The 13,334-nt window shown below is 38.9% G+C and overlaps 1 protein-coding gene and 2 long non-coding RNA genes across 3 annotated transcripts; 1 reads left to right on the top strand and 2 right to left on the bottom strand.

The window, feature by feature from the left end:
• On the bottom strand, nt 1-584 carry LOC120285295. The gene is made up of 3 exons (XR_005544548.2): nt 444-584; nt 212-372; nt 1-149 (listed from the first exon to the last, which is right to left on the bottom strand). It is a non-coding gene; the product is annotated as an uncharacterized LOC120285295 (long non-coding RNA).
• A 5,184-nt stretch (nt 585-5,768) lies between these two features.
• Nucleotides 5,769-6,351, bottom strand: LOC27208649. The gene is made up of 3 exons (XR_001600976.3): nt 6,212-6,351; nt 5,980-6,140; nt 5,769-5,917 (listed from the first exon to the last, which is right to left on the bottom strand). It is a non-coding gene; the product is annotated as an uncharacterized LOC27208649 (long non-coding RNA).
• Nucleotides 6,352-7,810: 1,459 nt separating this feature from the next.
• On the top strand, nt 7,811-12,148 carry LOC27207890. The gene is made up of 4 exons (XM_016183525.3): nt 7,811-8,005; nt 11,343-11,518; nt 11,583-11,656; nt 11,729-12,148. The coding sequence occupies exons 1-4, from the start codon at nt 7,948-7,950 to the stop codon at nt 11,829-11,831; spliced, it is 411 nt and encodes a 136-aa protein (XP_016038421.1). The 5' UTR covers nt 7,811-7,947; the 3' UTR covers nt 11,832-12,148.
• The last annotated feature ends 1,186 nt before the right edge of the window (nt 12,149-13,334 follow it).

Genomic DNA, 13,334 nt, shown 5'->3' with positions numbered 1-13,334 from the left:
TTTGCTTCTTCGGAAAGTGTATTTTTGTTTCTTTACAAATAGGATACGAAAAGCAAAGACGTGGTCCAATGGAATGGAATGGCCTGGTAGGTGGTCGAGGTTGTGGAGCTCCGATTTACCTGCCGATTATGACAGGAGTCATGCTTCTCCTGAAATAATATAGCAAAAGTCTTATGAGATGAGCAACGCGAGCTATTAATTGACAACTTACCATATTACTTGATCAATGGAGAGCTTATATCATTGCTCTGCCAAAGTACTTTGCTTTTCCATGAATTTTGATCTTAGTCTCCAAAAATGTTAACTGCGAATTTATGTTTCATGTCTTCTTATGTGATGAGTCATCAAACTTTCGATTCTTAGTTACGTTAGCTGTTTGCAAGATAAAATACACATGTGGTTAAATATATACACACAATAACACAGCTTAGATGGGTACTTACTTACTCCAGCTCTTACTTGTGTGAAAAGTGTTAAAAGTGTGTGTTAAAAGTGTGTATTAAAAGTGTAGATTCTATATGGTCGTGCGTCTTAAGGTTACGTTTTTGCTAGTTGTAGCAGCATAAAGCGATTTCGTCTTCTTCACGTGTTCTTAATATTAAATATTATATTCTTATATTCTTTCTCTCAAAACTTTTTGCTTAAACCTAATTTAAAACTTAATACAAATACTGTATTCAAAAAAGCCAAAAAATGATCCGAAATATTTGAATGTTTGTCTTGTTGAATTTAGTTGTTATCCCTACGAGATCTTGTTGTTCACTGAATTTTGTTTTGTGCGACGAGCTAAGGTGGAAATTTAAAAGTGACAGTAAAAAGCATGGATAGTTTGATCAGGTATTTTGTTTTATGAATGCCTACTTGATTTCATATATATATATATATATGCATTTATATATATGCATGTCCCTTAAACCAACCATGAGGCATTATACGTATAATACAAAAATAAGTAATGCCAGCTTATGATATAAAAAAAATCTTTTGAATGTGGATCATTCAAAATTGTATAAAAAAAATTATTATTGTCATGGCTTTCAGACATGATTTACGTTTTTAAAGTGGCATGCCTCTAAATTTTTTTGATAAAATTATATAATATGTGCTTACATTTTTTTTCAGACGACCTGACTGTTTTTGGTCCTGTTATGATCTGCTGATTATGGGTTGTAGTGAAAAATTGGCTTCGGTTTAGGGTGATCCGAAATAAATGTAATATTATCTATAATCTATATACGGAATGATTTATTCAATTATTAAGCTTGCTTTAATCTTTCACTTTTCAACTTGCCCTCTTTTCACTCTCCATTCGCACACACACAGTACCATCCATTGCAAATAATACAATTAAATAAATTTACGTGCGTCACGCAATCTGCATACATAACTTGGTCATAGAAGGAACCACTTCGCTCACTAGTAGCCACCCAAAAACCACCCCCACTCAAGGACGTGTGGGGGGTGGGGGGGTCAGCGCCTGAAAGTATTCAAGAATTCATAAAACTCCAAGCCAGCGACTGTAAAGAAATCAAATGAGTTCGACTGGAATGGAATTGGTGTGGGCGGGGGGTTATGCAAAAGCTCGAGAACTCGGTTCAATCATGCAAAGTGGCGACCAACTAAAAAAACCGGAACAGCCAAAGGAAATAGAGGAAAATCGCGGGGCGACATTTTTTGGAAGGGGTATGGATATAGCGAGAGCATGACGAAAATATTGCCAGCAAATGAAGTCATTTGCATGCATGACAATTGTTATTGCATATTTTTTGGCGCACGCGCTAATATCGAAATTGACAAAATGCCCCAAAATCCAAAAACCCTCCTCATCAATTGAACTACCCTTTTATGCTGGCTAAACTGCTGCCCTTGTCTACAAAGAAATTTATGAAACATAAAAAACTATAAACGTCTATAAAAAAAAAAAAAAAAAAAATGAACTGACAGCAAAGCAATAAAAATGAATTGGCGACAACTCCGGATGTATGAGAATATGCTATCTTTATTAAGACGGAAAACGTCGAGGAGAGCGAGAGATTTAACAGCATTTTGCGGCTTGTCTGGGTGTTTTTTCTTCGTATTCTATTTTTTTAGGGGTGCAGTTGAAGGGCCATTGAATCGGAAAGGGTTTAATATAGAGCAATCTGCTTTAAATTGATCCCATATTCGAGATGAAGTCATCTCTACGCTGCTGGGTGGGAATTATTCTTTGGCGTGTTGGATGTGTATATAGAGGGAATTGACAACTGTAGAAACTACGAAAGGCTGGTAATCAATTTTACCAAAATAAAATACAATAATAGTACATAAATGTATCAGATTTTCGATCTTCGTTCAATTTGCCCCTTCAATTGAAAAGTGAAATGAAAAGGTAGAAAGCGAGCTTCTATTAGGGGTACAACGCATATTAAAACAACACGCCCAAAAGGTGCAGTCGATGTCAGTTGGCTTTTGGCTTTGACATTTGATGAATTACACGCATAGCAGCAGCAGCAACAGCACAACTACACATCTAATTAGACCGGGGACACCATTTTATTGCACACTCACTTAGAGTTCGAAGGTCGCGACGGAGGGGGGCGGTGTGTGTGCCTTTCGAGGTGTGTCCCGGCGATTTTTCACACCACTTGCGGTGCGGTGGCTGTTGTTGCCGCTTCTAATTAATTAATTAGCTTGATGACAAAACAAACGCGCTGCTGATGAGCTCGAAAAAAAGGAAAGAATGTACGTAATGGAATTGGAAAATGTAAATTTAAGTGCTGTCGACACTGGCAGGGTCAAAGAAGTGTACAAAATTGTCATTTTATTGATATTTTCAAATTTCTTAAATATGCAAAACATAAAAATCAATAACTCCCCCCTCTCCAAATCGGTAAAGCAGGAAAACCCTCAAGGCCGTTTATCATTTGCGGCTCATAACTTTGTGCAATATGCAGAAGGCGACAAGTCTACCACCCTCCGGAAAATATCAGGCCCTATCCCCGCCACGCCCCCCCGTGGCGAAGGCGGCATGTGAAAATGCAAAGCTGTCAATGAGTTATGTTTGGCGATATCATAAAATTTGACAGGCCTTCTTTTTACCCCACAAATTTGCCCACCCATTGGCATCCTCCTCGAATCGCTCGGAGTATGCAAATATTTCCCGGCGGAAACGGATGCTCACATTTAAGAAAGCCGATGGAAAGGATTGCGACCCTCTATCACATTCTCCAAGTGTCTACAACCGAGCTTATTGTTTACACTTTAAGGAATATGCAAACCTGTTTTATTATTAATTCTAAAGAAATTTTCAGTTTTATAAAAGATTATTGGTTGAACCCATATGCAAAATCAATGACGTCATGTGGCGCATTTGTCTGGCGAAACTTTTCACAAGTGAAAGATAAGGGATTCAAGTCAATTTGCAATAAACAACTATGTGCGTTTAGTTATTTAAATAATTGCAACAAGTTCCTCAATCCTTTTCCCTTGAAAACTCATTTGATTTTCCCTCTTACTGAATAAAATGAATAAAATCTAATGCAATGTGCGTCAGTGTGCATATCTCCGTCAATTGTTTGTGTGTTTTGCATATGCAATTTTCAACAATTTTCGCACTTATTTTTGAGTATTATCGAAAAAGTTTTCCCATCATCGAAGCGTAAGAGGCAATTGGCCAAAACAGGCACGTCCTGGCCACACCACACACGTTTTACGTGTCCGATTGTAAATGGGAATATTCATTATGAAACTCCCTGTGTATGTATGTTTGTACATCTGTGCAAAAGTTTATTGGCAATTTTTGGCTATTTTGTGAAGTGTTTTGCAAGCGCTGAAACGTACGTGTGTGTATAAATAGTTATTTTATGTTGATATGTGGTATTGGTCTTAAAAATTAAGCCAGCATTAAATTTCCAGACCCAAAACGTTTTAGGAACGAGTTTCTATGCATTTCAGAAGTTATTTAAACGGATCTAATAACATTGTTTTATGCATACGGAACCAATGATGCGGAAAATCTCTTAATCTATTTTAAGGCTAATTTCCCCGCATGACTCAGCTGATTCAGTCAAAAAAATTGTTTTATTTCCATTATGTTTTCAGAATAAGTTATTTGGAATTATTCCATCGATACTTAAGTTCAGGTATTCAAATTGGTTTCACAAATTTCTGGATTTAAATAATCAGTTCTGGTAGCCCATCCCATAAATTTCCAACCCTCCACCCACCTGCCAACCGCCCAATCACTCAGCCAACTGTTCATTTTACAGCTTCCCCCTTTTTTTTATATATCTGGCTGTCCGGAGTCGGTTTAACGCTTAAATTAGCCCAAAAAACACCAAGGATCAGAAGATATCCCAATCCACCACCGAACTACCTATGAAAATATTTTAAATATTTTCCCCTGCGTTCTTGACAGCCGCAAACTGAGTATAAAAATGGTAGAGAAATTATCAGAAAAAAATATTCATTTCGCTTTTCCTTTTTTTATGCTTTTTTTCTGATCATTTTTTTCGCTGCTGCTGCTTCGTTTGTTAATTTATAAAAAACGCTTGAGGCTTCTTGATGGGCCAAGGGTAGGGGGCTTTTTTGGGAGTAGGGCGCAAGGTGAGGCCAAGTGTCGCCGGGTGGGTGGAGAAAAGTGGGTGGTGTGGGGCGAAGGTGCGAGACACAATTTTCGGTGGTGGAACGAGAAAAACTTCAAACGAGATAAATACAATTTCCATTAGGCCTCGCGGAAAATCCCCTGGAAGCACATTTATGCTTTTTCTTATCCATATAAATGCACAGCAAAAATGTCATCTTATCGATATACATATGTATGTATGCGACACATCCTGTTTGGTATTCTATTATTATTTATTATACATAAAATAATAGATATAGTAAAACGGAAAAGTAAAGCAACAGTTGGCAATTCAATATGAAAATATTGAGTAGTAATAAGTGCTTGATGATAATAATATATTAAAAATTGGTTTGATGTGCAACCAAGAACATTGACAATTTTTGTCGAAATTGGATTTTGTCGCAGTGTATGTATGCAAAACTTTAACATTGTCAGATATTTCACAGCTCACTCCACTTGAGGTTTTTTCCTATTGATTTTAGGGCTTTTTCACAGTTTTTTCCTTGAATTTTTCCCCCAAATTTTTATTTCCAGCAAGCCTCGTAGCCACAACCCCAAGTCATGGACCTTCTTCGGTCTGTTTTACGTTAATTTTTTAATTGTAAATATTGCCTAGGGTCGAATTTTTCATCTGGGCCCGCAGTTGTCCCTGTTTTTTTTTACCGCCCTCCTACCCAAAAGCCCAAAAAAAACCTCTCTTCAATCTGCCTCAAGGTTCATAATTTTTCACCCCCTCGACCCACGATGTTTACATAATTTGTACGATACAACGCGCACATGAAACTTACTTTTTGGGCTACTTTCTACCCAATTTTTTAATAGATTTCTGCGGTGGGAAATGTGCGCAGTTGTTGTTGATAATAAAATCATAGAAGGCGTGGAATGTTCAATTATTTGCTACAACTCTACAAATTAAAATGCCCCGAATGACCGTTCGATTTTTCTCGATTATTCCTATGTTGATTGCCAATTTTATTGCCCGCCATCTAATTGCAAACTATTGGGGGAAACACACTGCGTCTAATAATGCCAATAAAGTAGGGTTATGGAGCGCCATACATTTCTGGGGGTTCGGGGTATTAGAAATTATGACAGCGCAGGGCAATTTGCGCCTTCCCCGTAAATCCTGGAATTTATATAAAGACACAAAGACGAAAGGAGGTTTGCTTCTTCGGAAAGTGTATTTTTGTTTCTTTACAAATAGGATACGAAAAGCAAAGACGTGGTCCAATGGAATGGAATGGCCTGGTAGGTGGTCGAGGTTGTGGAGCTCCGATTTACCTGCCGATTATGACAGGAGTCATGCTTCTCCTGAAATAATATAGCAAAAGTCTTATGAGATGAGCAACGCGAGCTATTAATTGACAACTTACCATATTACTTGATCAATGGAGAGCTTATATCATTGCTCTGCCAAAGTACTTTGCTTTTCCATGAATTTTGATCTTAGTCTCCAAAAATGTTAACTGCGAATTTATGTTTCATGTCTTCTTATGTGATGAGTCATCAAACCATCGATTCCTAGTTACGTTAGCTGTTTGCAAGATAAAATACACATGTGGTTAAATATATACACACAATAACACAGCTTAGATAGGTACTTACTTACTCCAGCTCTTACTTGTGTGAAAAGTGTTAAAAGTGTGTGTTAAAAGTGTGTATTAAAAGTGTAGATTCTATATGGTCGTGCGTCTTAAGGTTACGTTTTTTGCTAGTTGTAGCAGCATAAAGCGATTTCGTCTTCTTCACGTGTTCTTAATATTAAATATTAAATGTGTGAAATTTGTTTCTTATATTCTTTCTCTCAAAACTTTTTGCTTAAACCTAATTTAAAACTGAATACAAATACTGTATTCAAAAAAGCCAAAAATGATCCGAAATATTTGAATGTTTGTCTTGTTGAATTTAGTTGTTATCCCTACGAGATCTTGTTGTTCACTGAATTTTGTTTTGTGCGACGAGCTAAGGTGGAAATTTAAAAGTGACAGTAAAAAGCATGGATAGTTTGATCAGGTATTTTGTTTTATGAATGCCTACTTGATTTCATATATATAAATATATCATATATATATATGTGCATGACCCTTTAACCAACCATCAGGCATTATACGTATAATATATCAAAAAGGTAATGCCAGCTTAAGATATATAAAAAAATCTTTTGAATATGGATCATTCGAAATTGTATAAGAAAATTACTATTGCCATGTCTTTCAGATATTGGAAATGTGTTTGTTTCAGTGCCTTTTTCCCCAATTTTGTTTTGTCGATGGGCGTGGCGAGACACACATGTGTAGGTCACGACCCAAAATGTGGAAGGGGAATTAGATGCCAAATGCCAAGAAAAAGGAAAGAAGAGAAAGTCGCTTCTTGGCTAATGAAAAAGAAATAAAAGTGTCGAGTGCATTATTGCCAACACACACACACACACGCACAGACAGACACAAAACATACAGAAGCTCACGCACACATATGCCTTCACCCACGCAAACACCAAAAGAAGCACATATCATTTTCCTTCGTAATTGTTGAAACAATTTTAGTACTAGTCTGCGTGCTACGTGTCTGTGTCCTTTTTGCCACTACATTCACATTTCCCATCCCCTTTTCCACCCCCCTTTTTTTTCGTCACTCCACCCCCCTTATTTCGACCGCCGGCTATTATTTTGCACTTACTATAACATGCACATAAATATTTTTCCTTCGGCCTTCCATTTTTCGGGTGTGTGTGCGTGTGTGTGCGGCTATTTTATTGATACTAACACAAAAACTCACGAATCCTCATAAAAGGACATGTGAGTATGGACTTTCCCTTTGCCCCAGCTTGTTTTTATGGTCGCCTTGGCGAATCTCTGTCAAAAAGCAATAATCATCAATTCTGATTCTCCTTTTTTTCTTTCGCTTTTCGGCAAGGACATTGTCGTCTTTTGGTGGTACGATTTGATACCAAATTGATTATTATTTATGTCGAATTGGGACCAATTGCCTCTGCCCCTTTTGGTTGGCTAATTTGGCGAAGTGCTGGATCTACATATGTAGTTCTGGCATTTGGAATACTTAAGCGAATAATATAAATGAATATTTGGAATTTTTTAATTGTGTTTCTTTGTTTGCTAAAACACTCAGTTTGCTGCTTACAATTTTTGTGTGAATTAAGTTGGCCTGGAATTTTAACTTCTCCAAAATATGGGGAAAATTTGGCTTATAGGTCAGTCGTAGAATTGTAAGTAAGAGAGAAGGACGGGTACTCTGAAAACCTGAATAAAATATATTTTAGTTTTGTGGAAAGTAAAAAAGTTTTACAATTTTCCAAAGTGAAAAAAGGAAACGAAACAAACAAAATGGAAAGGTTTATACGTGATTACTTACATTTCTCAAATTCCCCGGAAGACGCCTCCGGTAAGTTCTTACACTAGTTTCAGTACACGTAATCCAGATTTTATTCGGGTTCGCTTCTTATACGTGGATCTAAATTACTTTATTTTTTATTTATCGTCGGCGCTCCTTAATCAGCAACTATTAATGCTGCACTTTGCTTATTTACGAGCTCCAAATTACTACCATTGAGTGTCGTCCGCATTATCTGCTTCTGCGTGGGCAACTACGGTTCCTCATCCGCGTTTTTTTTTTTTCCTATCTTCGCCTGGCTTCTCAATCCTCGTTCATACTTTTTGGTTATTTATTGGTATACCAATGGGTACCCAATGAGTCATTTGCGTAAAACGAACTGGTTTTGGCAAAAATGTACGCGTAAAATTCGTGTTTCTAATTAATTTGACATATTTAAAAGCCTACTTTGGTAAAAAGAAAATCGAATGACATTGCTCTAAATTATTAATTATTCGGCGCAGTGCATTCATCAGCTGTCTTGGCTTATTTTGCCCACAGTTTGTCACACTTAATTAAAGAAAATTTTAAGCACTTTAGATGTCAATTTGTGCCCACTTTTCGCAGTGGCCAATACGATGACAGTTGGCAGTTTAGAACCTCCCCTCGCCCCTCTCATTCAACACATTTCCCCCCGGCACATTACCGACCATTTTCAATTGCGTCAAAAAGAGGGAAAAATAAAAGTACGAAAAAAGAAGAAACGGTTTAATTAAGTTGAAACCCTTTCGTGCGTGCCAGGGCCAGTTGGCAGTGCCATCCGCGAATCCACGGCCGTACCGTACCGGACTCACTTTCCAGACCCCCGAGATATTTCGATCCAAGTGGCTCAAGTGGCCAAGTCACCAGTCACCAAGAACCGTCGTCGTCGACGAGTCTCTCGTTTCAACTTGGGGCGTGTTAATTTCCAAGGTGTTTGCTATTCCAAGCTGTTTCCGTTCTAATATAAAAAATCAGCGTAATTAAAAATCAAATGATTTTTTCTTGGTCCTCAACTCAAAAGTCTGCCCCCCACCCACCTCCTTTGTCCGACGACAGCGAAATATCTTCATTAATTTTGCTCTTTTGCTGCGGGACAGCGGCAAATCCTTCGCCTCTATCCTTTCCAATTCATTCAATGCTGCACAATTTTTAGCTCATTAATTGGTGTGGGCAACCCTTTTTTTTGTTCTGCCCTTTTGGTTTCACCCTCTCGTTGTGAAAAATCTGGACGAAAATGTCCTGAAAACGGAGCCAAGTGATTTATTTGTTTAATCCCTTTCATTTTCGACCGATTTCTTTTTATTTATTTTCCTGCCCAGCCACTTGAAATGTTGCTGATTAGAGAAAGAAACAGAAGTTAAAAGTAGGATTTCGATTCGTTTCTTGGCGTTTATTAAAAGTTGGGCATAATATAGATTTTATACAGGGAAAAGCGTTGCACTTGCAACCTAATAACCTCTTAATTAATATGCCCAGTTAAATGCGTTTTTAAATTACCCCCATACTCGTCCACGAACAACTCCTAATTGATTCGTTATCGATTCGCTTTGACCCTCTTCGCGGCCCATCAATATGGCTAAAAGTGAAAAGAAGCTGTAGGGAAGAGCCAAAGCGAGAGAGGAGGATCGACAGACATTGAGCGACCAATGCGACTGGCAACTTGTTTAGCTGATTTTAATCCGCATTCGATACGGTAACAATTTTTACTTCATCACTCTCCCGGCAACCGAATGGCCATCTCTTCATCGGTCGCATCTCTGAATCTCGTGGCTTCCACACCAATCAAGGCTCCTCGAGGGGCGGGAGACGAGACGAGCTTTTGACATTCGCATAACTTCCGATTTAATCCCAGCGCGTGAACGTCGTCGTCGTCGTCGTCGATCCTCATGTTCCAATCGGTTGAGTGGTTGCTGCTTTAGTGTTGCACCGAAAGAAATTAATATAGTAATTTGCCCACTTTTGGCAGTTTTTAGCTGTGTGATTGCTTACTATTCCTGAATTCTGACCGGAATATGCATATATGTCTTATGGCAGTAAGTTTTTTCCAGTGCACTACTCGTACTACTTCGTGGCTCGCATTGCCTTTTGCTCCATCAGCTGAGTTATGTGCTTCTGTGCGTTGTCGTATTTTGTAAGCTCTTACGCGCCGGCTACCAAGAGCCCCTCAAAGCCAAACTAAAGCGAACCAATCCAATCCGATCCCATAGGAGTATTATCCCCCTTCCGCTTCATTCCGTTCCGATCTCTGATACGAAACGGTCCTCGATTCCCGCGAGCAGCAGTGTCGTTGAAGCGATAAAAGATCAATTTAGTTGCGCCACAGTCGCCGCTGATTTAAATCCGATCATTGCGCGACGATTTGATGCGAACTGAAACATGCACAAGGAATTTGCAATTATCGAACTTCAAAGGCCCTCTTCCCATATCACTTTTTTTTTTTGGATTTTGTGTGTTGTACCACCATTCGTCGTTTTACTCGTTTTTGTGCTGATCATCTTACAAATTTGATCGCTGCTTGGGAAGAATTGCTGGACGGTATAAGCGATCTTTTAATTGGTAAATCAATGAAGTTTCCGGCGATACTCATTACGTGGGGTTCCCTGTGGCAAACGATTTACTAAGTTTGGAAGTGATTCTGGTTTGGGTTAAGCTCGCAGCTTGAAAAATCAAATAGCAAAGAACTACAAATTACATGCCAAAATGCACTTCAATACAAAGCACTTGGGTAAACACCAGCAGACAGTGTGGGCGGGGAAACGTGTGACGGTGGCGGCGGTGGAGGCACACCTGTGGGCCACTGTGAATTTTCCTATTTTCCCTGCTTTCCCGCCACACTGACGATGTAAACCTTAAGGTATTTTGCGATAATTGCACTTTGCTGTTGTTGCTCCTGCTGCCGCTGCTTTTGCTCCTTATCGTCCTTGCAAGGGTAGTCCACCTCTCACATCCACCTCCCACTTTTCTTATGTCTGTGCGCAAGATAAACAAAAGACAACTGTTCCATGTGTTTGTGTATGAGTTGTCTGGCACACGTCTTCGCCTCCCGCCCACAATACCCAGTTTCCGTATTCCACTACTTTTCAGCTATTAATAATGTGAAACTTCGAGCCTGGGGTTTCCATATCAACTTGTTTGCCGTAGCCGGTGACGACTGTACTTACTACTTAATTAATTCAAATCTTGCTAATTGCATTTTATTTGCCTTCGCTGCGCAGATTTCAAGTTTTTAATTGCAAATCTCTTTTTCCATTCAAAGCATTCACGCCCACTAAAACACCACCCATTTAAACACACTAACTTTCCACTTGAGATCGTATATTATTATTATTACCCGTGCTTTACCATACAAATGATTAATGTATTCCAGAGGGCAATAACGGCTTTATAGGAAGGATTGCTCTGAAGCTAGGCATGGGGATTGACCATATGACGAATACGCAGGAGACACATTATGATCAGATGATAGTGTTTGGATTGACCTCATGTGCCTTTGGTCTTTTAAGTATCTTTATATTTTTCATGATGCGTGTGCAAAAGTACAATGTAAGTTGGATTTATTTATTTTATTTGTATCTGTATATCCTATTTGTTTAATCGAAAATACTAGACTGTACCACAAGTTGAGGAGGAGGTCAAGGCACCAAAGGCTATGAAGAATGTCAAGCAACCACAAACTGAGAGGTATACCCCTCCGAACTATTAGGATATTTTCTGAATGCTACTGATACTGACCCTATTTCCCTATCACAATAGAACGAAAGCTACAAAGCAAAATCCCAGAATGCAAAACCGTAGTGTTCAAGTAGGAATTAGAAAAAGAGGACTCCGAAGCAACTCAAGACACAGAGATGAATAAGAATGTATATCCTCCCTTGAATCGAACAAATACTTCTCCAGATCACAGCGAAGTCTAAATATTTGTTTTAATATATATTTTTAATAAGTTAATTCCTTTATAAGGAAATGCACATCAAGAGTCGATCAATGTGATGTCTATAGTATATCCATCGACTCCACATTATAAAAATCCGTCGTCATGAAAAAATGTAGGGCCCATTTTTGAGATGTATCAGTAGATTTGGGGTATTCCCTAATAGCAAGTCTATCCAAAATTGTTGATGTAATTTTCTTTTTGCTTTCGAATTGTATGAATATAACACTGTTACAATGAAATTGTCTGCTTTTGTAGTTTTTTTCTTTTTCTTTTGGGTGGTGTTTCAAGAAAACCCCTTTAATGGTATTATTGTATTAGCATGTTTAAAATGGAGCCTAAAACCGAATGTGATTCAAAAAGCAAAGCCAAGGACACGTTCCTGCCATCATGTTCAATGGCCGCTCAATAGACTCTACTCGTTTCCGCTGTTGTAATTTGCTGGCCCTGCCAGCTGTCGCTGCGGTTGGCCGCCTAATGGTCGTCAAAGGGGACGAAATATGGGGCCGAAGGACCCCCATTTCGGCCAGCACCCCCCTTAACCACATTCATATGGTGCAGACACCCCGCCATATAGAGAGATACATCCCCATGGCCAGGACGCCTTTGGATTTCATTAAAGGCAAATTTATGCCTTTACTTGAATGTCAAATATTGCAAATGTCAAACGATGAGACGGCGAGTGAAAGAGTGTGGGGGGAATACGGGATAATACACTGTCCAAAAACGCGATGGTCATTTTCTTATGCACAATCAAAAGATTTGACTCAAATGCCAGCAATATCTATTTTCTACTGGGTTAGAGCATATGCATATTTGAATTTGTATTTACCTCTCATTGAAGTAATACATTTTCTCGCAGTGTACGGCATGGTATGGCATTGAGTCCCGTTAGACAATAGTGTCCTTCCTTGGGGGTAATGTAGGAGGTGGCCCATCGACGAACCCTGTTTCTGTTGGTTTTTATGCGTTGTTCGTTTTGTAATTAAGCGACGCACTTGGTTGGATTTGGGATGGGAATGGGAATTGGATGCGGATGCGAGATTTGCCTTAAATGCGATGGGTGTACACATATATATTTATATATATCTACATATAGATATTTAAGTTTCGGCCTAGCAACTGATGGACTTGTGCAGGTCCTGTCTCGAAAATCGTCATGAATATATTTGCCCTGCTGCTGTGCTGGTGGTCATCGGTTGTCCTTTCTTCTCGAAGCATTGACCCAAGCATCTAGATTTGCGGCCAAAGTTAGCGTTTGACATTTATGCCGGATGTCAAGTCGTCCCAAGGAGCAGAAAGTCCTCGATCCCGGTCTATTGTCATCATCATCATCATCATCAGCCAGTAGTGGTGTCCATTTTGCGCTTGTTATTGTCACTTTGACTTGGCCTTAACTCTTTGTCCATTTTTTGTCTCCGGTTTACC

Source organism: Drosophila simulans, chromosome X, assembly GCF_016746395.2.
Source record: "Drosophila simulans strain w501 chromosome X, Prin_Dsim_3.1, whole genome shotgun sequence".
NCBI classification, from domain to species: domain Eukaryota; kingdom Metazoa; phylum Arthropoda; class Insecta; order Diptera; family Drosophilidae; genus Drosophila; species Drosophila simulans.
This window is presented reverse-complemented; position numbering and strand designations above follow the sequence as displayed.